General features: G+C 40.4%; 1 protein-coding gene across 2 annotated transcripts in view; it reads right to left on the reverse strand.

Moving 5' to 3' along the window:
• Positions 1-26060, reverse strand: part of LOC126284056 (anoctamin-1-like) — a 124491-nt gene that overhangs the window by 73014 nt on the left and 25417 nt on the right. For both annotated transcript variants that reach the window (XM_049982643.1, XM_049982644.1), the window contains 2 exons: positions 22583-22751; positions 199-431 (listed from right to left, as the gene is read on the reverse strand). In XM_049982643.1, the coding sequence (XP_049838600.1) occupies positions 199-431; positions 22583-22751 (402 nt within the window). The remainder of the gene's footprint in view (positions 1-198; positions 432-22582; positions 22752-26060) is intronic.

Consider the following 26060-nt stretch of genomic DNA (forward strand, 5'->3'; position numbering starts at 1 on the left):
AAATCACTTACAGCACAATGAATTAGTGACCAAATGACTTGCACTTGGCACGAGTTGTACTAGCATTCTAATATGTATAATACTACACAAAGTGGACTTTCAAAACTTTCATAGCTACTGCTCTGCAAATATTATGTTATTGTTAATCTCTATTAAAATTTTACTTCAAATTTTGGTAAATTTAAATGGTGGACATACCTTGGTTGATTGTCATAAAGGGTAACACAGCTGTATATGAAACAGATTATTCCAACAACAGAGGCAGGTAACAGCATATGTGTATAGAAGCCCAACCACGCAAAATACAAGGCAATTTTGACACCAAAATATTCCTTGATGTAATCCAGTGGCTGGTAGTGGAAGCACTTGGAGACGGAAGCCCACTCCGTGTACAGCTTGTAGCGCATACTGCCAGTTGTTTTGAGATCACCCTTGAAAACAGATATGAACACAAGTTAAAAGGTGACTTTCCTACACATAGATGTAATTCATGTATAGAAAAGATGAATTTACAGTTATATTCCAGTGAAGAATCTTCACAAGTAATTATGTTTGTCCAGTTTTCAACGTGTGACAATGTAAGCTCAGACAAATATTACAAGGCTATTCTGATAAAGTTGAAGCTTCATTATATGCGACAAGTTCAAACTGCATCCTGGAACTGAATTCCTACCAAAATACTTGCCTTTCATGAGCAGGGTACTAGCAGTTACAAGCTGACACACAACTTACAAAATTAAGCAACACTGACCAAAATAACAAATTCAAATCTGCATTGACATCTGCACAATCAGTGTTATATTGACAGCTTTTCCCCACTTAAGTTTTTAATTCAAGCACAATGTAGATGACACTGTTCCATGTCTGATGGATGACTCAGCATAATAGTTTTTTTTTTTCTTTTTTCAACATGAGCTGCTCAATAATCATGTCAGTAATCTCAAAGAAACACTTGTGAGGGAAAGTAGGTCTTGCATGAGTAATGGTCGCTTACATATCAAACAGGATATGAGCTGAGTATTGTTACCAAATCTGACAATGTTGTACAAGGGTTGAATGAAAAGTAATGCCTCCACCTTTGTTAACTGGGTTTGAATGGGAATATTTTAATAAACAAAACACATAAATAATCCTTAGAATGTACCACATTTACTCGAATCTAAGCTGCAACTGAAAAATGAGACTCTAAATCAAGGAAAAAAATTTTCCCGAATCTAAGCTGCACCTGAAATTTGAGACTCGAAATTCAAGAGGAGAGAAAAGTTTTAGACCGCACCTCCAAATCGAAACAAAGTTGGTCTATTATAATATGAGACACAATTTAGGTCTAATGAATGACGATACATCTACAGTAGTTTGGTCCAAGTCATAAGCTTAGCAGTTAAGCTTCACCAGGTAGCCATTGGTATGCATCAGGCGCTCCGTCTATATTTATACGGGTACCTTTCCTTTTTCGCGTGCTTCGTCTGGTTTGAATTGATTGCTAATTTTTCTTTGATCTGGTAAGTGCCGTTCTCTATGTTATAGGTGTTTACGTCACTGTAATATGAAAATGCGTTACTGTACGGTATCATGCACTGTTTGTCGCATTCTGATAATGAGTTTTTACGGCCTGTCGCCGCTCATGGCATGGCTTGCTTTTGTGCGCGCTACTGCCGCGTCTCATTAGCGAAACAAGGGCAAGAGGCTTCTGTTTGTTGTTACTTACACTGCTGCTTTCTTTGATAAGGATCAACAAGAACCAAATAATAGACTGTGTATGATAGAAGATGGTATGAATGAGAGTTTAGCGAAAATTTTTCTCCATTTGAAAATCTTTGCGGATGCCTCTTTAGTACATTAAATTCTGCACAGAAATTAGAGTCATCTTAGATTTAAAAATCTAGTCAATTGCCTTGCTTCATTTCTGATTGTATTGATTAGGCATAAGAATAATACGAATATAAACATGACATGGTATGTATATTCTTCTGTGTTTGCTGTTGTCTCACTCTAGTTTCGTAGTTTATTAGGCAGACAGGATTTAAATGAGATAGCAGCAAACACGAAACAATACGTGGCAAAATGTTTTATTCGTACTGTTCTTATGGTGGAGAGAATACTGCATGTGATTCACAATTCATAAATGTTCCTATTAGCAACGATCTCTCCTCACAGGTAGGAAAATATCCAGAACATAGAGTTGGCCATATTGACAAACATCCCACACAGTATTGCCAGTCAGATTTTTGTAGCACACTGAAATGCTGCTACATTCGAAGATGAACAATACAGAATTTGTATTTACTTCGTTAGATAATGTATGAAAATGCAATGGTCAAAACTCGGGGCGGAGAAAAAAAACACTAGTCTTCCACTTTTATTTTAAATTTATATACTGAAGCAGAGGTTTTGGAGCCAGTATTTACCTTTGTGCCTACAAAGCATGCCTGTGTAGCGCTACATATATTCGATGGCAGAAGTTAGTTGTGGCGGCACCATCCAATATTTTCAGAACTTCCACTTACTTTGCACTCGATTCTAAGCCGCAGGTGGTTTTCTGGATTACAAAAACCGGAAAAAATTGCGGCTTAGATTCGAGTAAATACGGTAATCTTTAATTACCAATATTCACTTTTCCACATAATCACCAGCCAATTGGATACATTTCTGCCAACGATGAACAAGTTTTCTGAAGCCATCACGGAAGAAGTTGACACACTGTTTCTGAAGCAGATCGTCCGATAGTCAAGCAAAGCGATAATGTGACCCAACGTTCTTGTGAAATGCCGATTGTGCTTGCAATTTCTCCCTGGGTGATACGACGATTATCCTGAATCAACCTGTCAACCTTTTACTTGTGAAACTCTGTAGTTGCTGGAAACAGATGTCCAACTTCTGTTTGTCACCCAGGTCAGATGTCCCCACCTCAACATCGTTAAACTTACTAGCCCAGCAACGGACAACACTCACATCAACACAATCACCATAAACTGTTTTCATTCTCTGATGAATTTCTCTTGGGGCGACACCTTCTGTGTCAAGAATTCAATGACTGCACATTGCTTAAATCGCATTGATCGGCTGTTTGCAGGGTTCCATACTTCACACTGTAACAAAACAACCATGCAATGCTAAGGCTTCCTGCCAACTGAAGCTGTAGCGAAGGGGCTACGGAACAAGCCAGTACCTGCCGCATACCAATGCTGCGAACTGTTAAAGAGTGCTGACGGTGGAGGCATTACTTTTCAGTCAACCCTCATATATCAGCTAACTGGACAAGTGAGTGCTCACATAACCTCTTGTTTCATTACACCATTAGCAATCAATTACAAGCATCAAATGGTAAGGGTCATAGAGATCTTTGCCTTCCACTGGCAATGTTCCATCATATCACTACACCTTACAGCCCAATTCATAGTTGCAGTCCGTCAATGCTCATCTCACGTTGTTCTGAATTTCAGAGGGTCTCCTGGCATATCTGGGAAGGTAGATGTCAATATGAAATCGACTAGAGGAATACGTGGGGAGTCTAACTGATCTGTTAAGGAGGTAGTTTAAAAAACCTTGTCTAGCTGACTTTTTAATACTGTTTGTCAACCTGGGACCCTTACCAAATTGGATTAAGTGCAAAAAGAGAGATTCTTGAGGTAAGACTTGTATGATTTATTATAGGTTTCTCAATTACTAGCATGATTGTCTTGTAGACATGCTAAGGAACCTCCAGTGGGATATGCTGTTAGTGTTATATTACAGGTGGAGTCCAGGGATTGCTGTGAATATACTGGTAAGCATTAAAATAAAACTATTTTCACCTTCAAAGAATAGCACTGATAGCTATGCTGGGAACCAATGTACCATAAGGCACTTTAGTCAATAGTCCTGTAGACTCGGCAATACTCCAAGTCTTCCAAGCAATAATACTGGCATCTGGAAATGCTTCAAGGCCACCACAGTCTGCATGATTGCCCCAAACAACAGCCAAGGTAAGCAATGTTGAGCCTCCAAACACAGCTTGCACATCACAAGTGAAATTATGGCGCAGTCCACGAAACACATTGGAACCTCCAATTAATTGGTGCTTATTAAACTGCCCTACCAAGTCAATATCAATTGCTTTTAAGCTCCGATACACAGGTACACTGCGCCGCCAGCGACGACGCCATGCACGTCGCAGAGGCATTGCTGAGGCACGTTAACACAAGTGACACCCCCCCCCCCCCCTCCCTCAAATACTGTCAGATAACAACACAGTTGTAATGAATGATATGAAGGCAGCTCCTCAGGGTGGAGGAAAATCAGATGTCACAACAAAGACAAAACAGTCACAGAGCAATTTTATTTGAAAAATGATGAAAACTACAAAACTTTGTGTTGAAATAAATATGAACAGTTCAGGCTAAAGACTCCCAATAATGTTCTGGTCTACTCAGTGTGTGTGTTTCAGTGAAGCATTTGTGGATATATGCCAATTAGCCACGGTCCAGTAACAAGATTTAAATAAAAAGTCTATAGCTACATCTGTACTCTGGAAACCAAAATGAGGTGCATGGCAGAAGGAATGTCCCAATGTACCAGTTGCTAGGGTTTCTTCTTGTTCATTCACTTATGGTGCTCAGGAAGAATGATTGATTGAATGTATCTGTGCATGCAGTAATTGCTCCAGTATGTAGGGGGATGTAGTATATTTGTAGAGTAATCATTTAAGGCCAGTTCTTGAAACTTTGTTAATAGTCTTTCTTGGGACAGTTAACGATTATCTTCAAGAGTCTTCCAGTTCAGTTCCTTCAACATCTCTGTGACACTCTCCCACAGATTAAACAAGCCTGTAACCATTTGTGCTGCCCTTCTCTGTATACGTTCAATATCTCCTGTTAGTCCAATTTGGTATGGGTCTCACACATTTGAGAAATATTCTAGGACTGGTTGCAAGAGTAGTGTGAGTAAGTGGACGAGAAAAGAAAAAATTCCTGAATCTCCAAGTTAAAAACGTACTTTTTCCCCACATGAAAATACACTTCTTGCATGGTGAAAATACACTTTTTCCATGATAAGGCAAGTTTACTCTCCCTCAATCCTTTGAATGGTAAATGCTTTATACATCAGCATAGTACTTCCTGGGACTTTCGAATACAAAACTCAGCAGGGGGGGGGGGGGGGGGGGGGGGGGCGTGACACGTTTTGGAAAGGTCTTTGATGTGCAGCAACATGTGCACTGCAACAGTTCTTCATATTATGATTCACTGCATATTTTCGCGTTATGAAAATGTAAGTTCAAATTCAACCAACACAGGACATTAGTTTCCAAAGCATTGAAACAGAAATGGCAATGCGCTTTTGTAAGCCAATCATAACTCATATCACATGATCTCGCCAGCCAAACTTATTCTAAGTGGCTGATTCTCAAAGTGTTAAGTTTTAAATGGAGCCCAACGTTTTGTGATTTAAGAAATTCATTGCACATTCTCACAGGCAACATAATTCATCTTGCATAAAAGGAAATTTTCTTTCAAAACAACGCTTTTCAAAGAACTATTAATTTTCCCGTGACCTCTTAGACATGGATTGGTTTCAGGAGCTGCTAGCGAGCGCCAGAAAACAGGAATTACTGTGCATGTGCAACTATGACGACGTAGGAAGTCCATTGTTGTGTAGCATTAATAGATCTTACATGACAGCATAAAAGAAACAGGACATCAAAGCATACACCATAAGCACAGAAATTTTGTAAACCATACTAACATGCATAATTCAGCTTAAAGGAAACATTCATATGTCCAGATTCACAATGAAGTAGGCCCCAACCTGATATTAAGCTTTTCAGTGCACTTTTCAGGGTGCAAATTTTCTTTGAGTACCTGTACTGTATAGTCTCATGTATGATTCTTTATTACGGCATAATGTCATACGTGCCAGAAGATACAAATGTGCACTTGAAATTCAGGGAAGATTTGAAATTAGTCAATGGTGTGGAATGAAACACTTCGTTTCTTATAAAATGACTTTAACTCTGAAAAAGATTAACAAAAGCCACATTTACTTAGCAAATCGACAAAAATAACTTCGTTGTAGTACAATGCAATTAATGCTTCACTGCCAAAAATGTTGGAATAAAGCAAAATCAGAAAACCGAAACTAATAACATATTTTAACCTTCCGTAATTATGTGAATGTATTTTAATTCACTTGATAGCTGCAGGCCACAGAAATCCATTTTGTTTTCATTTGATGTGTGAACTGTAAACGAAGAGGAAGCAGCAAAATCACTAAATGTAAACACGGGTCACTGCCCTCTTCCCCACTACAATCCAGACTGCTCTGTGCATGCACATATCTGGCAGCTTGGGCGCACTATAAAAATTTTTGCTACTGCTGCAGCCACATTTCAAGTAGCCGGAAGTGGAAAAAGGTACTGCTCATATGCAACTCAACTGTGCATAAGCCCTTTGGCACCTGCTCAAAACAAACTTAATTTAAACATTTGTGACGTCATGCTCATCGGAAGCAGTTTGTTGTTAGGAAGTATTCCCTAGTCTCTGTCCTAAAGCCTTTCACACATTTCCCTTTTGGCAGGCGCTTGTGTGTTTACTATGTTTGGTTGTTGTAAATGGCACATTTCCTTTGAAACTTAAGTTTTATTCAATCGTTTACATTTTTCTGCTGCAGTGTTATTCTGCAGTAGCAGGATACAGTAAAATTCTTTGTTAGATTATCAGTTCTTACCAGCCACATTTACAAAAATTTAAGACTAAAACAATGAAAAATTCCTGGAATTCCAAAAAGCTACTGGGTTCTACCTTGTTTTGTCCAGGGGTTTCCCGGAGCGTATACACCCTGATGAGTGAATTGCAAGCAATTTCCTTTGCAAATTGACTGCAGTTCCCCAGCATTCTGCCAATAAACCAAAGACTACTAAATGATATTGGTACACCATGTACCTTCTGCCACACACATACAGCAGATTGCATAATACAAATTATGTTGGTGAGGTTAGCATTATTACAGCAGAAGTGAAAATACACGTGTTAACAGCCAAATAAAATGGCTTGTAGTTAATGGCTCTGAGGCATAGCTGCCCCAAAATATATATTACAATATATTTCTCAGTAACATATTACAGAATGTGAATTATTGGGACACATTTCACATATTTCTCACATAGATTTCAACAATGACAGTCAATGTTTTTGGAACTGTTGATACAGATAGTAGCTAATCTGATGGCTACACCTCGAAATACCCATCAGCTATATATAGTGGAGGTCGGGAGTGTGGGGGTGGGGTTGGAGGGGAGTGTGGGTCCTAGCTAGCGCAGAGTGCAGGCAATGGCTCTCCAAAAGGCACTGATCATTCGGCCTATTCTACATCTACATCTACATCCATACTCCGCAAGCCACCTGACGGTGTGTGGCGGAGGGTACCCTGAGTACCTCTATCGGTTCTCCCTTCTATTCCAGTCTCGTATTGTACGTGGAAAGAAGGATTGTCGGTATGCTTCTGTGTGGGCTCTAATCTCTCTGATTTTATCCTCATGGTCTCTTCGCGAGATATACGTAGGAGGGAGCAATATACTGCTTGACTTTTCGGTGAAGGTATGTTCTCGAAACTTTAACAAAAGCCCGTACCGAGCTACTGAGCGTCTCTCCTGCAGAGTCTTCCACTGGAGTTTATCTATCATCTCCGTAACGCTTTCGCAATTATTAAATGATCCTGTAACGAAGCGCGCTGCTCTCCGTTGGATCTTCTCTATCTCTTCTATCAACCCTACCTGGTGCGGATCCCACACTGCTGAGCAGTATTCAAGCACTGGGCGAACAAGCGTACTGTAACCTACTTCCTTTGTTGTCGGATTGCATTTCCTTAGGATTCTTCCAATGAATCTCAGTCTGGCATCTGCTTTACCGACGATCAACTTTATATGATCATTCCATTTTAAATCACTCCTAATGCGTACTCCCAGATAATTTATGGAATTAACTGCTTCCAGTTGCTGACCTGCTATTTTATAGCTAAATGATAAGGGACCTATCTTTCTATGTATTCGCATCACATTACACTTGTCTACATTGAGATTCAATTGCCATTCCCTGCACCATGCATCAATTCGCTGCAGATCCTCCTGCATTTCAGTACAATTTTCCATTGTTGCAACCTCTCGATACACCACAACATCATCTGCAAAAAGCCTCAGTGAACTTCGGATGTCATCCACCAAGTCATTTATGTATATTGTGAATAGCAACGATCCTATGACACTCCCCTGCGGCACACCTGAAATCACTCTTACTTCGGAAGACTTCTCTCCATTGAGAATGACATGCTGCATTCTGTTATCTAGGAACTCCTCAATCCAATCACACAATTGATCTGATAGTCCGTATGCTCTTACTTTGTTCATTAAACGACTGTGGGAAACTGTGTCTAACACCTCGCGGAAGTCAAGAAACACGGCATCTACCTGTGAACCCGTGTCTAAGGCCCTCTGAGTCTCGTGGACGAATAGCGCGAGCTGGGTTTCACACGACCGTCTTTTTCGAAACCCATGCTGATTCCTACAGAGTAGATTTCTAGTCTCCAGAAAAGACATTATACTCTAACATAATACGTGTTCCAAAATTCTACAACTGATCGACATTAGAGATATAGGTCTATAGTTCTGCACATCTGTTCGACGTCCCTTCTTGAAAACGGGGATGACCTGTGCCCTTTTCGAATCCTTTGGAACGCTTCACTCTTCAAGAGACCTACAGTACACCGCTGCAAGAAGGGGGGCAAGTTCCTTCGCGTACTCTGTGTAAAATCGAACTGGTATCCCATAAGGACCAGCGGCCTTTCCTCTTTTGAGCGATTTTAATTGTTTCTCTATCCCTCTGTCGTCTACTTCTATATCTACCATTTTGTCAACTGTGCGACAATCTAGATTAGGAAGCACAGTGCAGTCTTCCTCTGTGAAACAGCTTTGGAAGAAGACATTTAGTATTTCGGCCTTTAGTCTGTCATCCTCTGTTTCAGTACCATTTTGGTCACAGAGTGTCTGGACATTTTGTTTTGATCCACCTACCGCTTTGACATAGGACCAAAATTTCTTAGGATTTTCTGCCAAGTCAGTACATAGAACTTTACTTTCGAATTCATTGAAAGCCTGTCGCATAGCCCTCCTCACACAACATTTCGCTTCGCGTAATTTTTGTTTGTCTGCAAGGCTTTGGCTATGTTTCTGTTTGCTGTGAAGTTCCCTTTGCTTCCGCAGCAGTTTTCTAACTCGGTTGTTGTACCACGGTTGCTCTTTCCCATCTCTTACGATCTTGCTTGGCACATACTCATCTAACGCATATTGTACGATGGTTTTGAACTCTGTCCACTGATCCTCAACACTATCTGCACTTGAGACAAAACTTTTGTGTTGAGCCGTCAGGTACTCTGCAATCTGCTTTTTGTCACTTTTGCTAAACAGAAAAATCTTCCTACCTTTTTTAATATTTCAATTTACGGCTGAAATCATCGATGCAGTAACCGCTTTATGATCGCTGATTCCCTGTTCTGCATTAACTGATTCAAATAGTTCGGGTCTGTTTGTCACCAGAAGGTCTAATATGTTGTTGTCACGAGTCGGTTTTCTGTTTAACTGCTCAAGGTAGTTTTCAGATAAAGCACTTAAAAATATTTCACTGGATTCCTTGTCCCTGCCACCCATTATGAACGTTTGAGTCTCCCAGTCTATATCCGGCAAATTAAAATCTCCACCCAGAACTATAACATGGTGGGGAAATCTACTCGAAATATTTTCCAAATTATTCTTCAGGTGCTGAGCCACAACAGCTGCTGAGCCCGGGGGCCTATAGAGACATGCAATTACCATGTCTGAGCCTGCTTTAACCGTGACCTTCACCCAAATCATTTCACAATTCCAATCTCCGTCAATTTCCTTCGATACTATTGCACTTCTTATCGCTATAAACACGCCTCCCCCTTCACTGTCCAGCCTATCTCTGCGGTATACATTCCAATCAGAGTTTAGGATTTCATTACTGTTTACGTCTGGTTTCAGCCAACTTTCTGTTCCTAGTACTATATGGGCGTTGTGACCGTTTATTAATGAGAGCAGTTCTGGGACCTTTCTATAGACGCTCCTGCAGTTTACTATTAGCACATTAATATTGTTATTCCTTGTTGCATTTTGCCTACTCCTGCCTTGCCGCGTCTCAGGAAGCGTCTTGTTGGGCCTAGGGAGGGAATTCTCTAACCTAAAAAACCCCATGTGCACTCCATACGTACTCCGCTACCCTTGTAGCCGCTTCCAGCGTGTAGTGCACGCCTGACCTATTCAGGGGGACCCTACATTTCTCCACCCGATAGCGGAGGTTGAGAAATTTGCACCCCAGCTCTCCGCAGAATCGTCTGAGCCTCTGGTTTAAGCCTTCCACTCCGCTCCAAACCAGAGGACCGCGATCGGTTCTGGGAACGATACTACAAATAGTTAGCTCTGATTCAACCCCGCGAGCGAGGCTTTCTGCCTTCACCAACTCCGCCAACCGCCTGTACGAACTGAGGATGACCTCAGAACCCAGACGGCAGGAGTCATTGGTGCCGACATGAGCAACATTTTGCAGTAGGGTGCACCCAGTGCTCTCTATCGCCGCCGGTAGGGCCTCCTCCACATCTCGGATGAGACCCCCCGGCAAGCAGACAGAGTGAACACTGGCCTTCTTCCCCGACCTTTCCGCTATTTCCCTAAGGGGCTCCATCACCCGCCTAACGTTGGAGCTCCCAATAACTAATAAACCCCTCCCCCCGTGTGCCTGCTCGGACCTTGCTGAAGGAGCGGCCACATGTCCACTCACAGGCAGAGCGGGCGATGCCACACGGCCAGCCTCCACATTGACCCTCCGCCTTGTGCGCCGCGAACGCCACTGAACCCGCCACTCCCCTTGGGGAGAGGGTGGCCCAACCACGCCCGGTACCCGCGAAGATGTTTCGACAGCAGGGACAGTGGGTGAAGCATGTAACACCTGGGGTGTACCTTGCGACGCACCAGACTCCCCACTGCCGCTACACTACGAGGCAGCAGCCTGAAGACGGCTGACCGCGGCCATCAACACGCTCAGCTGTTCGCGAAGAGTGGCCAGCTCCTCCTGCGTCCGTACACAGCAGCCACACATCCTATCCATTATAAGAAATCAATTTACTATAGAGTGTTAATCAACTTTTAACTAGACTACTAATTCACTAAAGGCGGCTGATTACTGACTAAACTGTGATTGCTAACCACTTCTTGTAGAAAACAATGAAAATAGCACTACCTGTCTCTGGACTGTATTGAAAAACACTAGCACTACTAGCACTATGGCTGACTAAAGGGCCTCTCTCTGACTGTATTCAAAACAAACACGAGATCTATGGAACACTTAATAGCACTCGACTATTAAAGCTTCCTAAAAGCAAAAACACACAGAAGAAGAAGTGACAAGTAAGAAAAATACAGATAATACTTAAATTAAGGTAGCTCGCTGCACAGCAGACGTGAAGCAGACGGCGGTTAGGGCGACACTGACACTATGGTAGTCCTGCTAACCTCCACACTATTTTCATGTTCCATTGCTCACATCAAGAGGGAATGACGAGAACGGCTGAGGCTTCGCTACTGATTCCCTATCTCTATTATTCCTTACTAAGTAAGGAAGTGCTTGTTTAACATCCCGTTGACATCGAGGTTATTACAAACAGACTACAAGCTCCGACTGTGTCAGGAATGGGCCATGTACTTTCAAAGGAACCATCCTGGCATTTGCCTGGAGCAATTTAGGGAACAATAGAAAACCTTAATCTGGATGGTCGGACGCACGTTTGAACCATCATCGCCATGAACGCAAGCCCAGTGTGCCAGCCACAGGGAAGCGTCCTGGGACCTCTACTGTTCCTGATCTATATAAATGACCTGGGTGACAATCTGAGCAGTTCTCTTAGACTGTTCGCAGATGATGCGGTAATTTACCGTCTAGTAAGGTCATCCGAAGACCAGTATCAGCTGCAAAGCGATTTAGAAAAGATTGCTGTATGGTGTGTCAGGTGGCAGTTGACGCTAAATAACGAAAAGTGTGAGATGATCCACATGAGTTCCAAAAGAAATCCGTTGGAATTCGATTACTCGATAAATAGTACAATTCTCAAGGCTGTCAATTCAACTAAGTACCTGGGTGTTAAAATTACGAACAACTTCAGTTGGAAGGACCACATAGATAATGTTGTCGGGAAGGCGAGCCAAAGGTTGCGTTTCATTGGCAGGACACTTAGAAGATGCAACAAGTCCACTAAAGAGACAGCTTACACTACACTCGTTCGTCCTCTGTTAGAATATTGCTGCGCGGTGTGGGATCCTTACCAGGTGGGATTGACGGAGGACATCGAAAGGGTGCAAAAAAGGGCAGCTCGTTTTGTATTATCGCGTTATAGGGGAGAGAGTGTGGCAGATATGATACACGAGTTGGGATGGAAGTCATTACAGCATAGACGTTTTTCGTCGCGGCGAGACCTTTTTACGAAATTTCAGTCACCAACTTTCTCTTCCGAATGCGAAAATATTTTGTTGAGCCCAACCTACATAGGTAGGAATGATCATTAAAATAAAATAAGAGAAATCAGAGCTCGAACAGAAAGGTTTAGGTGTTCGTTTTTCCCGCTCGCTGTTCGGGAGTGGAATAGTAGAGAGATAGTATGATTGAACCCTCTGCCAAGCACTTAAATGTGAATTGCAGAGTAGTCATGTAGATGTAGATGTAGATCTCATACTTCGATGCTACATTAATCGACATTTATTATTAATGTTTTGTTTCTGAGTTGGGCAGTTTTATCCCTTGAAGGAAGAAGTTTGAAAATGTCTAGACAACCTTATGAGAGTTTCATGAATGATTAGAGGAAATTAGCACAAGAAACATGTCCTGTTCCTTTCAGTTTCTTTGTTTTCTGGCGACATTTTGTGGGTTACAGTGTGTTATTAACAAGTTCCTTTTTGTGCTCGAGTTCATGAGAGTTGTATTTTCTTGTGAATAACTGCAGCAGATTGCAATTCCGAAAACAGGACTGTTTGGGATATGTGTCAATACGGCCAACTCTACTTTCTGAATTTTTTCGTACCTGTGACAAGAGATGGTTGCTAATAGGAACTTTTATGAAATTTTATTTTCATAGTAGATTTTTAGTGAGGACTTCAAATGCAGAGTGTGTTGTTGTTGTTTTCAGTCCGTAGACTGACTTGATGCAGCTCTCCATGCTTTTGTATCCTGTGCAATGCAGAGTAGCAACACTTATAAAATAAGAATGAAAATAAATTAGAAATTAAACGCTGTAATTTAAAACAAAATTTTATTAGGTTTGTAATACATCTTATATGAGGTATTTAAAATGTCTGTCATGATCCTGAATCACTATCACTCGATTCTTTGTTGCTCATTTCTTCATACAGAGCATTGTCCTTTGTACCATCTAGTGCATTGGATACCGAACATTTTTTAAATGCTTGTTGCCCAGTCTGACTTGGAACACACTTCCATACATCATAAATCCATTGGAACACTTGCGACAAACTTTCGCAGTTTACACGCCCTGTTGGTGTCAGTTGTCTGTCACTTTTCGAAAGCCAGTCTGTGTACATGCGATTAAGTTTGTCCTTAAATGGTTTATTCAAACAGACATCAAGTGGTTGCAGAATTGACGTCATCCTACCTGGAATTACTACCAAGTCCGTTTTGCTTTCCTCTAATTTTCGTTTTACTGCAGGTGTTGAATGGCCTGGGTACGCATCTAATACCAACAGGCAGCGTAAACCAAGCATTGTGCCAGGACGACGATTCCACACATACCTAATCCATTCAAACACCATGTCCTCTGAAAACTACACAGTTCCATTTGCTCATATAATTACAGTTTTTGGAAACACTTCCGATTTCAGTAAAGTCTTTCGCTCGAAAACTATGAATGGGGGTAATTTATGTCCATCTGCTGTGCAAGCGAGCATGACAGACATCCGCTGTTTTTCCATCCCCTGATGCAAGAACACTTGCGTCTTTCTTTCCTCTGGCATCAATAAAATTTGATGGATTATCAAAATGTACGGGAGTTTGGTCAGCATTTCCTATCTGACCAAGAAGGTATTGCTTTTCTGTGGGCTGCCTAATTATGAAGTGCTGAAATTTCACAAGTTTTTCTTCATAATTTTTCAGCAGCTTCTGTGCAACTGAAGTTTGCCTCTGAAGTGAAAAACCTAGTGCTTCATAAACAAATCAAATCAGCTGCGACAAGCCTTAAAATTTTTGACTTTTTGCTCTCTAGGAATTTCATGTGCCTTAATTTTTAAAATTTTGGCGTTCACAGGCAGGAATTTATGACGCTGTTCCTTAACAAATTCATTTAAAATAACTTCTAGTGCATGATATCGGCCACACTTTGGCCCACTAAATGCTTTCCTGGTAACTGAACACTCAAATAATTTGTCTCTCTGCAGTCGCCATCACCTAACGTTGTTCTCATCAATCCTGTATCGCAGACCTGCAGCACAATTAGAACTTTGTTCCACAAAAGAAATAACTCCCCTCTTGAATTTGGCACTATAATGAAAGCACTTTATTACTGGTCACTAACACCAACAAGCACTTAAGAAAATTCCACGAAGCAATAGGTGTACTACATGAAATCTTAATGAGCCCCAGCATATCAACTCGTGCAACAATCATAATGCCTTGTGCAGTGTTATTTTTGTGTTATGAAATTTATTTTTGTTGCTATGAATATTTGAAAGGCTGCTACATTTGAAGATGAACAATACAGAATTTCTATTTACTTCGTTGGATAATGTATGAAAATGCAGTGGTCGAAACTCGGGGTGGAGAAAAATTCTCGTCTTCTACCTTCTTTTTTTTTAAATTTATTTACTGACGCAGAGGTTTTGGCGCCAGTATTTATCTTTGTGCCTGCAAAGCATGCCTGTTTAGCGCTACATATATTCGACGGCAGAAGTTAGCTGTGACGGCACTTACCAACATTTTTCAGAACTTCCGCTTACTTTGCACTCGATTCTAAGCAGTAGGCGGTTTTTTGGATTACAAAAACCGGAAAAAAAATGCGGCTTAGATTCGAGTAAATACAGTATACATGCAATTACAACAGAGGAATCGGCAATGCAGCTGAGTAGTTATGAAGTAAAAAATACATTTTTCTGTTTCATCTATCTTATTACAAATTGTAGTGATAGTGTTGTTTGTGATAGGGTCTGGACTGAGAACGGTACCACAGACCATAAAAGCAGGAAAAAAAAAAAAGAAAAAAAAATTATAGTGAAAAATATTTATATTGTTTTACTGTTTTTCAGTTCTAGGTAAAATGGACATTAAATGCCACTTACATAGTGCTAACCACCTTTATGTAAACACAAGCAGTGAAAATGCATCAAAGAAGCAGTTTATAGAGGATGAACCGATAAGACTGCATTAAATTTTGCAGCAAATTTCAGCTTGTCTTCGTGCAAGAGGCCATGACAAAACAGATATTCCAAGAACTGAGGAATTTTTCATGGGCTAGTTTGTCTAATGTCAGAACTGAAGCAGCACATTGAAAAACCAGAAACTGTCAAAGATAACTTTTCTCGAAATCAAAGATGATGGAGCCACTGACTGCAAATTTATCACAACTGCTCCTAATAATTTAGTACAGTACTACTGGAGAAAATGAATGAAAGATTTACTGACTTTTTATGACCAAAAAGCCACACTACAGATAGCCTAACTGTAGCTGTTCTCAACAGGCTAGACAAAATGAAAGTAAATGAAGCACCTGAAAAACTGTTAGCACATTATTATGAGCAGGGTTAGGATTTTTAGGTGCGTCTTTTCTCTTATGATAAATTAAAGCTGCTCAGAAAGGTATCACTGTGTTGGAAAAAGAGGCAGTTTTTCACACATCCTTTTCTTTTTTTGACCTTTATCCCTTTACCCCAACCATCCGCACATTCCCCCCTTTTTCTTTTCAGTTTAATTCCAGTTTATTCTGTAAGGTTTTTAATCAATATGAAATATTTAACTTTCAATTAATGTCTCCTCAGCTTGCTTTGTACCTGTTAACAGCAAGTCTACCTCTTTCAGTAAAAGGCACGTGTGGGACTTGAAAGCACACCTACATTAACAGAAAATAATTGTGTGTTCAACAAAATTTCTTTCTCTCGCTTCACCGCTGTCAAGTAGCCTGCATTATTATGCAATTAACAATGGGTGATTCTACAACGCCAGAATCAGTCTGAATTTGTTGCTGTGAGAGACATCATCTGTTCACATGATGTTGGAGGCTGGTCACGCAGAAATGTCAGTAAATGCACCCACGTAGTTTTGAGAAGAGAGACTGAGTTCTGCTCAAAGCTACTAGAAATTGCTGACACTTCAGATCCAGCATGAATGACAACATTCTGATAATTGCCTTGGTGTTGTAAAAGAGAGTGCGGAGAGTGCGGACAGCAAGTGAACGTATGAGCACAAGAGTTTTGTGAGGCAGTTGTATTGAGTTAGCAACTGAACTGGTGTTAGCTCTTTGTTGTTTGCTACTAAATGAGTGTACTACTAAACTTTACTGTGCGAAAGGTGTCCACAGTGCCGGATTTATTGTTCTGGCTCAGGAATTCAAACAGGATTTCATAGACATTGAAGCAATTGTTATGCGATGCACTACTTGAGATTCAGGAATTTAGTTAGATGAAAAATGCCAACGAGATCACATCAAACTCATTTCCAGTTCGAAGCATCAAAAGCATACGACTCTTCTAGAAAACATATCACGGCTGCAGCCACTATTACAAAATGTGTTCCAACAGAGTTCTTCAAGAAGCTAAAATTTGACGGAATTAAACATCTATTTTTGTGCAGCTCTTACACAAACAGAAATTCCACTCAATAAGATGAACTTTCCAGCCTTCAAAGGATTTCTTGAAAAATACAAATAGATGTCAATACCCGATGAGAGAACTTTAGGAAAAATACTACATGGGTCCTGTTTAGCAACAAACCACACAACTAAAATCAAGAAAAGAGTGTGTGACTGCGATTTGTGAATCAAAGTTAAGCTCATTTTGTAAGAAATGTATGAATTTCAGAAAGACAATGCCAGTACAGTAACGCAATCATTTGTGGACTTCTGCCAAAAACTCTGGCCTACTGGTATCAAGTTTGAAAAACTACTTCTTGTGATTATGGACCAGAGTCCACACATGATTTCAGCTGTTAGCCAATTGAAAACTTTATTTCCTAAATTGACGAATGTGACATGCTTGGTTCACGCACTTCAAAGGGTTTGTGAATCCCCAAGCAACGAATACGACATCGCAAATCAATTCATCTCTGACCTGAAGAAGATTCTACTGAAAGCTCCGAGTCATGTTGCCTGCAGGAAAACCACTGGCCTGCCCCTTACAAATTTCCTGGTTATTATTGTCGGGGATCTCGAATTGAATGTGCTGCCATGTTGCGTGAGAATTTTGACAAATTAGAGAGTTTGTGTTTTCTTTGGATCCAGCCAACGCAGGTGCAATTTCCAAGGCACAGCAACTTCTGTTACTGGAAAAAATACATAATTTGCAGACACAACTATATTGTGTCCACAGTTACAAGTACCTGACTACAGCTATCAAGCAATTAGAAGAACAAGGTCTACAATTGGAAGAACAATGGACTATTTTTACTTCCATGATGGAACAGTTACATGGCTTTGAGAAAGACATATTTGAGTCTAGTCTTCTGAAGAAACCAGACATTGACAAATTCACCACATCTGTAGAGATGCTATTTCGAGTGAATACAAGGTTTGTCCCTGGTTTCTGTGGATGTCGAAAGAAGCATTAGCATCTACAAAGATGTTTTAGCTCCCAATAGAAACAGACCTACTTTTAAAAATGTAGATATGCTTAATGTCTTTAAGTACAACAGCTTCATGTTTTTTCCTTCTTTTGATGTGTGACAATTTGATGTACTTGTTTGTAATTCAATAAACTAGAATAGAGGAAAGAGAAATCATTGGAATAGTTGAATAAACCAGCACCTTTCATCCCTTTTTTGCCGTATTTAAGCACTTTTTCCCTTCCTTTTTCCATCTGAAATTTGTACCTAAGAATCGTAAGCCTGGTTTTAAGATAGGCTCCTGTTGTGTGTGGCCACAAATGGTGGAGTTCAAGTGAGAATTATAGAGTAGTATAAAAATGATCACTTTATTCAATGCTTTTAATGTCAGTTGAATTTAAATGCTGAATGTTGTGTGACAGGCAACAAGCATGTGTTAATCTTCTTTAGAAACTTGGAAAGATTTTCCACCCATTTCCCCAGTCTACTAACGGCACAGCCATTTTTGAGAGATTGTGAAGAAATGTATTCCTACATGTCCTCAGTCCATCAGATGGAATTTCAAATTGCAGAGCATAAAGACTATATACAAATATTGAAATTAGATGTTTAGCACACGGACAAAATTACTGATGATGATACTAATGATTGCAGGACAAGAAACAAGGCTACAGGACTGAAGGGTTTCCTGCAAGATGCAAATTTCCTTTTCCGGTTACATTTTTCAAATACAATCAAGCCTCGTTTTATCATTCTGTACAAGGAATACTGATATGGTGAAAAATATTGAATGTGTGTCTCACTTTGAAGCTACTGTGCAACATGTTAACATCTCACTTGACAATGACAATCACTGGGGTCAAAAAGAACCAACGGCAAAACAGAAATTTCTCATGGAATCAAGAATGGTGTGTGCACGAGACATCTGCAACTGCATCATAGCTCATATCAGTGATCATTCAGTTTTAATGGTGACTTGTCAGTTTCACAGCTGTTTGAACCACTGTCATTAATGAAACATCACATTTTCCCAGAAAAGAATTGGAATCAGCTGTTAATATGTTTAAAATAAAGTAATCCGACTTACACTACGGACAACATGTGTTATACAGGCAAAACAATGCAACAAAAGCACCAGATGCTCTGATCTTATTGAATTTCCTATATGGAGGCAACCTGGCAAAAGTTTTTCCTGAAAGAGTTAAATTTATGCAGATAATTGTGACCCTGCCAACAATGACTTAGACAGGCAGAACTATGCTTCTCTGTGCTACAGAGGATGTAAATATTCATCATCATCCCCCCCCCCCCCCCCCTGCTCATCATTCTTCTGACTGGTTTGATGCAGCCAGTCATGAATTTCCCTCCTGTGCCAACCTCTTCATCTCAGAATAGCACTTGCAACCTACGTCCTCAATTATCTGTTGGATGTGTTCCAATCTCTGCCTTTCTATACAGCTTTTCCCTTCTGCAGCTCTCTAGTACCATGGAAGTCAATCCCTGATGTCATAACAGACGTCGTATCATCCTGTCCCTTCTCCTTGTCAGTGTTTTGCACATATTTCCTCTCCAATTCTGCACAGAACCTATTCCTTCCTTACCTTATCATCCACCTAATTTTCAACATTCGCCTGGAGCAACACATCTCAAATGCTTTGATTCTCTTACGTTCCAGTTTTCTCAGAGTCCACATTTCACTACAATTCAATGCTGTGCTCCAGATGTACATTCTCAGAAATTTCTTCCTCAAATTAAGGTCTATGTTTGCTACTAGTAGATTTCTCTTGGCCAGAAATGCCCTTTTTGCCAGGGCTAGTCTTCTTTTGATGCCCTCCGTGCTCCAACCATCATTGGTTATTTTGCTGCCTAAGTAGCAGAATTCACAACCATCAATCCTGATAAGTTTTTTGCTGTTCTCGTTTCTGCTACTTCTCATTACTTTCATATTTCTTCAATTTACTCTCATCCATATTCTGTACTCATTAGACTGTCCACTCCATTTAGCAGATCACGTCATTCTTCTTCAGATTCATGTCCAGTGTATCATGTCATTGATCGCTTTCACCTGGAATTTTAATTCCATTCCTGAATGTTTCTTTTATTTCCATCATTGTTTCTTTGAGGTACAGATAAACACCTTTTTCAATCTAAGCATTTTGTTCTTGGTCATCCACTCTTTTTATTCCCTTTTGGTTCTTGTACATTTTGTATATTACCCACCTCTCCCTAAAGCTTACTCCTATTGTTTTCAGAATTTAGAACCTTGCACCATTTTATATTGTCAAATGCTTTTTCTAGGTTGACAAATCCTATGAACGTGTCTTGATTTTTCTTTAGTCTTGCTTTCATTATCAACCACAATGTCAGAATTGCCTCTCTGGTGCCTTTACCTTTCCTAAAACCAAACTGGTCATCATCTAACATATCCTCAATTTCATTTTCCATTTTTCTGTATATTATTTTCGGCAGCAACTTGGATGCATGAACTGTTAAGCCGATTGTGTGGTAAATCTCATACTTATCAGCTCCTGCAGTCTTTGGAATTGTGTGGATGATATTTTTCTGGATGTCAAATGGTATATTCCCAGAGTCATGCATTCTACACACCAACATAAATAGTCATTCTGTTACCACTTCTCCTAATGATTTTAGAAATTCTGATGGAATGTTATCAATCCCTTACCCTTCTGCCTTATTTGATCTTGAGTTCTCCAAAGCTCTCTTAAATTCTTATTATCATACTGGATCCCCTCTCTCTTCTAAATCGACTCCTGTTTCTTCTTCTATCATATCATACAAATCTGCCCTCTCATAGAGGCCTTCAATATTCTCTTTCCACCTATCTGCTCTCTCTCCTGCATTTAGCAATGGAATTCCAGTTGTACTCTTAATGTTACCACCTTTGCTTTTAATTTCAACAAAGATTGTTTTGAGTTTCCTTTACACTGACTCAGTCCTTCCAACTATCATTTCTTTTTTGATTTTTCATGCACCCACTTTGTCTTAGCTTCCCTGTACTTCCTTCATGTGAAATACTATAAGTGACGACAGGCCTCGTGTGCTTTTGATGCATTCTATTGAAGAAGAGGGACGAGAAGGTTACTGAATTGTCCAAATTTCAACAAAATGGTCATAGATCATTTTGCAGCGCAGAAGGGGAGACAAACTGATTTACTCCATAAACAAACGAATTAAGTTAAGCAAACCATGCATTAACAGCTGATGAAAACCAATTCTTTGTTGTAACTACATATTTAGCCTACTAAATGAAGTGCATAAAAAAGGGTGGTAACATGCCTATCCACTGATGTCCCATTTTCCAACACTTTAAACAACAAACCATGCAAAAAATTATGTTCTGGAGAGATCTTTAATAATCTGTATCACTTAAAGTGCATATGTTCATAACATGCACGTATTAAATATGAAAACCAACAAGACAGTTAACTTCACAGACATTTTAATCAGCATGATAGTTTCCTGGTTTGCTTTTGTCAGCTAATCACAGAACAAGACCTGCAATGTCACAGAAATGTTGCAGTCTGAACATACACAAAATATTAAACACCTGAAGTTTAGAACTGAAAACACAAAAACATTAAGCAAGCAGCAAAGGTAACATACACTGCATTAAAGATGTCTCCACAATATTTCTATTAGTATAATTTGTTGCGATATAGTGTCATTAGCTTTTAGTGTTACTTCGTAGTTGATTATGGAACAGAAAGAAGATACAGTAAGTAAACTTTTGGCTATACTGCCTCCTGCCCCCTGAAATCTTGATCTTGGTGACAGATTGATCTGCAGTGTAACCTTAGCTCTAGGTTAGTTTTGCAGAATAAATGTCAGCATGGAAGCCAAAAGCCACAGTGAGTTTTTGAAGCACCAGGTATACATTAGAGATCATCCATGTAATTATGTTGTACTGTACATGAACTTTATCCTCCTGTGTAAATCTCTTTTCTGCTGTAACTGTTATGACTACTATATAAGGCAAAGAGAGAAAATAAAGAGATTTGTCTGCACTTTAATTCTATCAAAAGCCATTTCTAATTGAATTTTTTTAAATTAAATAACATGTATGAAAATGCCAACTTTTCACCTGCTGATACTACAGTTGTTGAAGGAGTTCCAAACAGATGTGCACAAGCATTTAAACACACACTCAGTCTTAAGATTGTGAAAGCAATGAATATTATACTGGCAGTTGGAAGTAAAAATGGAAAGTTTTCACACCACCATATTACAGTAAAAAAAAAATTGGAATATTTGGACAAGGATGTGTGGAGAGTGAGACCAACAAAAACACACACACACACACACACACACACACACACACACACACTCACTCACTCGCACTCACTCACTCGCACTCACTCACTCGCACTCACTCACTCGCACTCACTCACTCGCACTCACTCACTCGCACTCACTCACTCGCACTCACTCACTCGCACTCACTCACTCGCACTCACTCACTCGCACTCACTCACTCGCACTCACTCACTCGCACTCACTCACTCGCACTCACTCACTCGCACTCACTCACTCGCACTCACTCACTCGCACTCACTCACTCGCACTCACTCACTCGCACTCACTCTCACTCGCACTCACTCTCACTCGCACTCACTCTCACTCTCTCACTTTTACTTTGTTCTTCAGGTGTACTCATCACATATTTTTGCTTTAATCAGTGGAACTGTCAACAACTGTTACACAGAAGAGCAACTCACATCATGCAGAGGATATGCTGCAACGTAAGCTGCTTCTGCAATGAGTCTTTCAATACCAAATGCAAAGTCATCATGTTCAGCTTCTGAGAAACGGTTGCGATCAAGTATGAACTGTACAATACGTGAATGGATGGCTGGTGTAAAAAACCCAGGTGCCTTTATATCAAACCTGCAAAAACAAAGAACCATAAAACATTACACTGACCTATAACATTCAGTTGCATAATCTTGTAATATTAATTTTGACACAGTAAAACTGACGACTAAAATGTATAAGAAGAGTAAAACATCTTAGTTTTCTAACATTCATATTTTGATTCCTACAAAGACTGACTGCTATGAAAGAAATATATTTAGAAAGTAAAGAGAAATGGATGAAATTATCACATTTTATCAAATCACTTTACCCTTTTTTTGGAATCTGTAATGTACTAGGTTAAAAAGAGCTAAATACCCTTACAAATTATGGTTGGAACAGTTTATTACTGAGCGGATTCTCTGAAATGATTGCACTGAGGCTGAATCTTGAGTGTGTATGTTTAAAATTCCTTTAAAATTTCATTAAACATGTAAAATCAGAGGATTACTATACTGACTCTTCGGCTTAAATCTGAAGCTGACAAAGCACTTGGTAAAAAATTTAAAGGAATATTAATACTGATACAATCACACAATTAATTTATACTGAAGGCAATTACTGCATTTGAATATTGCATTTGTAGTGCCTCAGTCCAAACAAAATAAACTGATCCTAGCTGACACATGTGCTTCTCTTAAGCAGTCACTGAATTACACTACCCTTTTCAAGCTTAACCTTGGCTGTGGGTGTGTATAATGTTTGCAACGCAACACCATAGTACTATAGTACACAACAAGCCTGTAAAATCATTGGGGAAGAGGAAATCATGAACTGGATTTCGTGACTGGATGTGTCAAGAGGTGCAACACAGAAGAGGAGCAATACAACAATGAACTGGGCAACAAGTATTTGATGACAATATATCTCAAAATGGTATGTTCAGCAGATGCCAGGTTTCTCAGTAGGCATCTGTGTTCCCCCAGTTTTATACAGGTTCATCAGCAGAAACAAGTCAACCAGAAAATGCACTTCATTACAACAGCTCACTACTGGAAGATCTGCCTGTCTGAAAAATAGTAATCTCCATTGTTCCCTGTGAAGAAGTATGTACACAGCTAGCACTGAGAACATTAGATTATGATCTACTGTCTAGGATGGTAACAGAAAATGTACTAGGAGGGACCCCAAAGAAACCGGACTCTGAGGGCGCTGTCACTCGTATACGTAGTGCAGGGTTCTCACGCAAGATGGTGTTAGAAGAGACCTTCATGAAACAGCTGTGCAGACGGCATAAGTGTAGAGCTGAATGTGCAAGTGTGGTATTGTGTTTCTCTGACTGTTGGCGGGTTACCTCTGCGAGGTTGGTATGGCAACTTTAAAAAACAAAGAGTGTGTGTGAAATTTTGTTTCCTGCTTAAAAAAACTGCAATCGAGACACATCAAATGCTTCAGGAAGCTTTCCAGGAGGACGCTATGAGCCCCACACAGGTTTTCGAGTGCTTTGGGCACTTTAAACATGGTGAGATTTGTGTTGAAAACAGGCGGCAGCTCTACATGGAGGCACCAGCAGCCCTGCCCGGCGCGCCGCCGCCGCGCCACAGCACAAGGAGTCGGCACCCGCCCTGCAATGCCCCCTGTCGTTGCACATTCCACCCGCTCTTTATTCTCTGCATACCAAGCTCATTCTGGACGCCCTTCAACATCGTGAAATGAGAAGAACATTGAAAAGGTCCACCAAAAGATTAACGAAGATCGTCGCCAAACGATCGACCAAATTTCAGCAGAGACAGGAATTAGTTGGAGCTCGTACCAGCGGATTTTGAGTGAGGATTTGCACGAGACGTGTTGCTGCTAAATTTTTTCCCCTCCTCCTCACACAGGACCAAAAAACCATGTGCATGAATGTGTGTCAGGACTTGAAAACAGCCGACCGCAGTGGTCTCGCTGTTCTAGGCGCTCAGTCCGGAACCACGCGACTGCTACGGTCGCAGGTTCGAATCCTGCTTCGGGCATGGATGTGTGTGATGTCCTTAGGTTAGTTAGGTTTAATTAGTTCTAAGTTCTAGGCGACTGATGACCACAGATGTTAAGTCGCATAGTGCTCAGAGCCATTTGAACCAATCTGAACTTGAAAACAGAGATTGCATGTGGTCCAAACTTCATTACAGGGGATGAGAGTTGCTGTTACGGGTATGACCCAAAAACCAAGCAAGCGTCAAGCCAGTGGAGGACTCCCAACTCTCCCAGACGATAAAAAGCAATGCAAGTGAGGTCAAATGTGAAGACGATGATCAGTGTCTTTTTTGATGTTCGTGGAATTGTGCATTGGGAATTCGTACCCCCTGGCCAGACTGTTAACCAGCACTTTTACTTGGATGTTTTAAGGCGGCTGCGAGAGGATGTGAGGAGGAAACGCCCGGAACTTTGGCAATCAGGTGACTGGTTTCTGCATCATGACAACGCTCCAGCACACACGGCCTTACGAGTGACCCACTATTTGGCATTTCAGAAGTGGTCTGTCGTTCCCCACGCTCCATATTCGCCGGACCTAGGCCCGTGCGACTTCTCCCTATTTCCACGAATGAAAAAAAAAAAAAAAACAACACTAAAAGGGGAGCGTTATGACGATATGGAGGCAGTAAAAACAGCTTCGCAAAGGGCACTGAACAATATCAAACTTGAAGAGTTTCAAACATGCTTCCAACAGTGGGAAAAGAGACTTGACAAGTGCATCACATGTAATGGAGAGTATTTTGAAGCTAACTTAAGTAATTTTATAAAAAGGTTCATCAATAAATTTTTTATGACAACAATCTGGTTTCTTTTGGGTCTCCCCTCATATGGTATAAGTCATATTTGCATAGTTAACAACTTGTGCATCCCACTACTCCAGAGGAATGCTCGAGTGGCTTTTGGCTTTCATCATTGTAATCTTCTTACACACAGAGTACATCCAACAATAATGTACATCTTTCATACTACTGATTGAATATTTAAAAATGACGACACACTTAATAAGAATACTGCACAAACTTTGAAGTATGCACTGTGACTTTCATCATTAGTCCGTCCTATTGTGCACCACTGAGATTTAATGGATTAGCACATGTGATCAGTTGTACATCCATAGGGAAATCAACTAGAGTGGTCATAATTTAGTAACCCAACAGCGAATCTAAAAGTCAATGGAGATAAAGAGGAGGAAGGTGAGACTGTGTCCTGCTATTTTTGGCATGATCATTCAAGATGTAGCACTTAATCAGATGGACAAGAGGGGGAAGGAAATTGACTGCAGCCTATTCAAAGGTAAAAGTCATATGGTGCGATTTGGGGAAAAATACGGACAACCTCAGCAGAAATGACAGCTCACTAAGCGTGAGGCAACATAGAGCAATTTAC

This window comes from Schistocerca gregaria, chromosome 8, assembly GCF_023897955.1.
Source record: "Schistocerca gregaria isolate iqSchGreg1 chromosome 8, iqSchGreg1.2, whole genome shotgun sequence".
Lineage (NCBI taxonomy): Eukaryota > Metazoa > Arthropoda > Insecta > Orthoptera > Acrididae > Schistocerca > Schistocerca gregaria.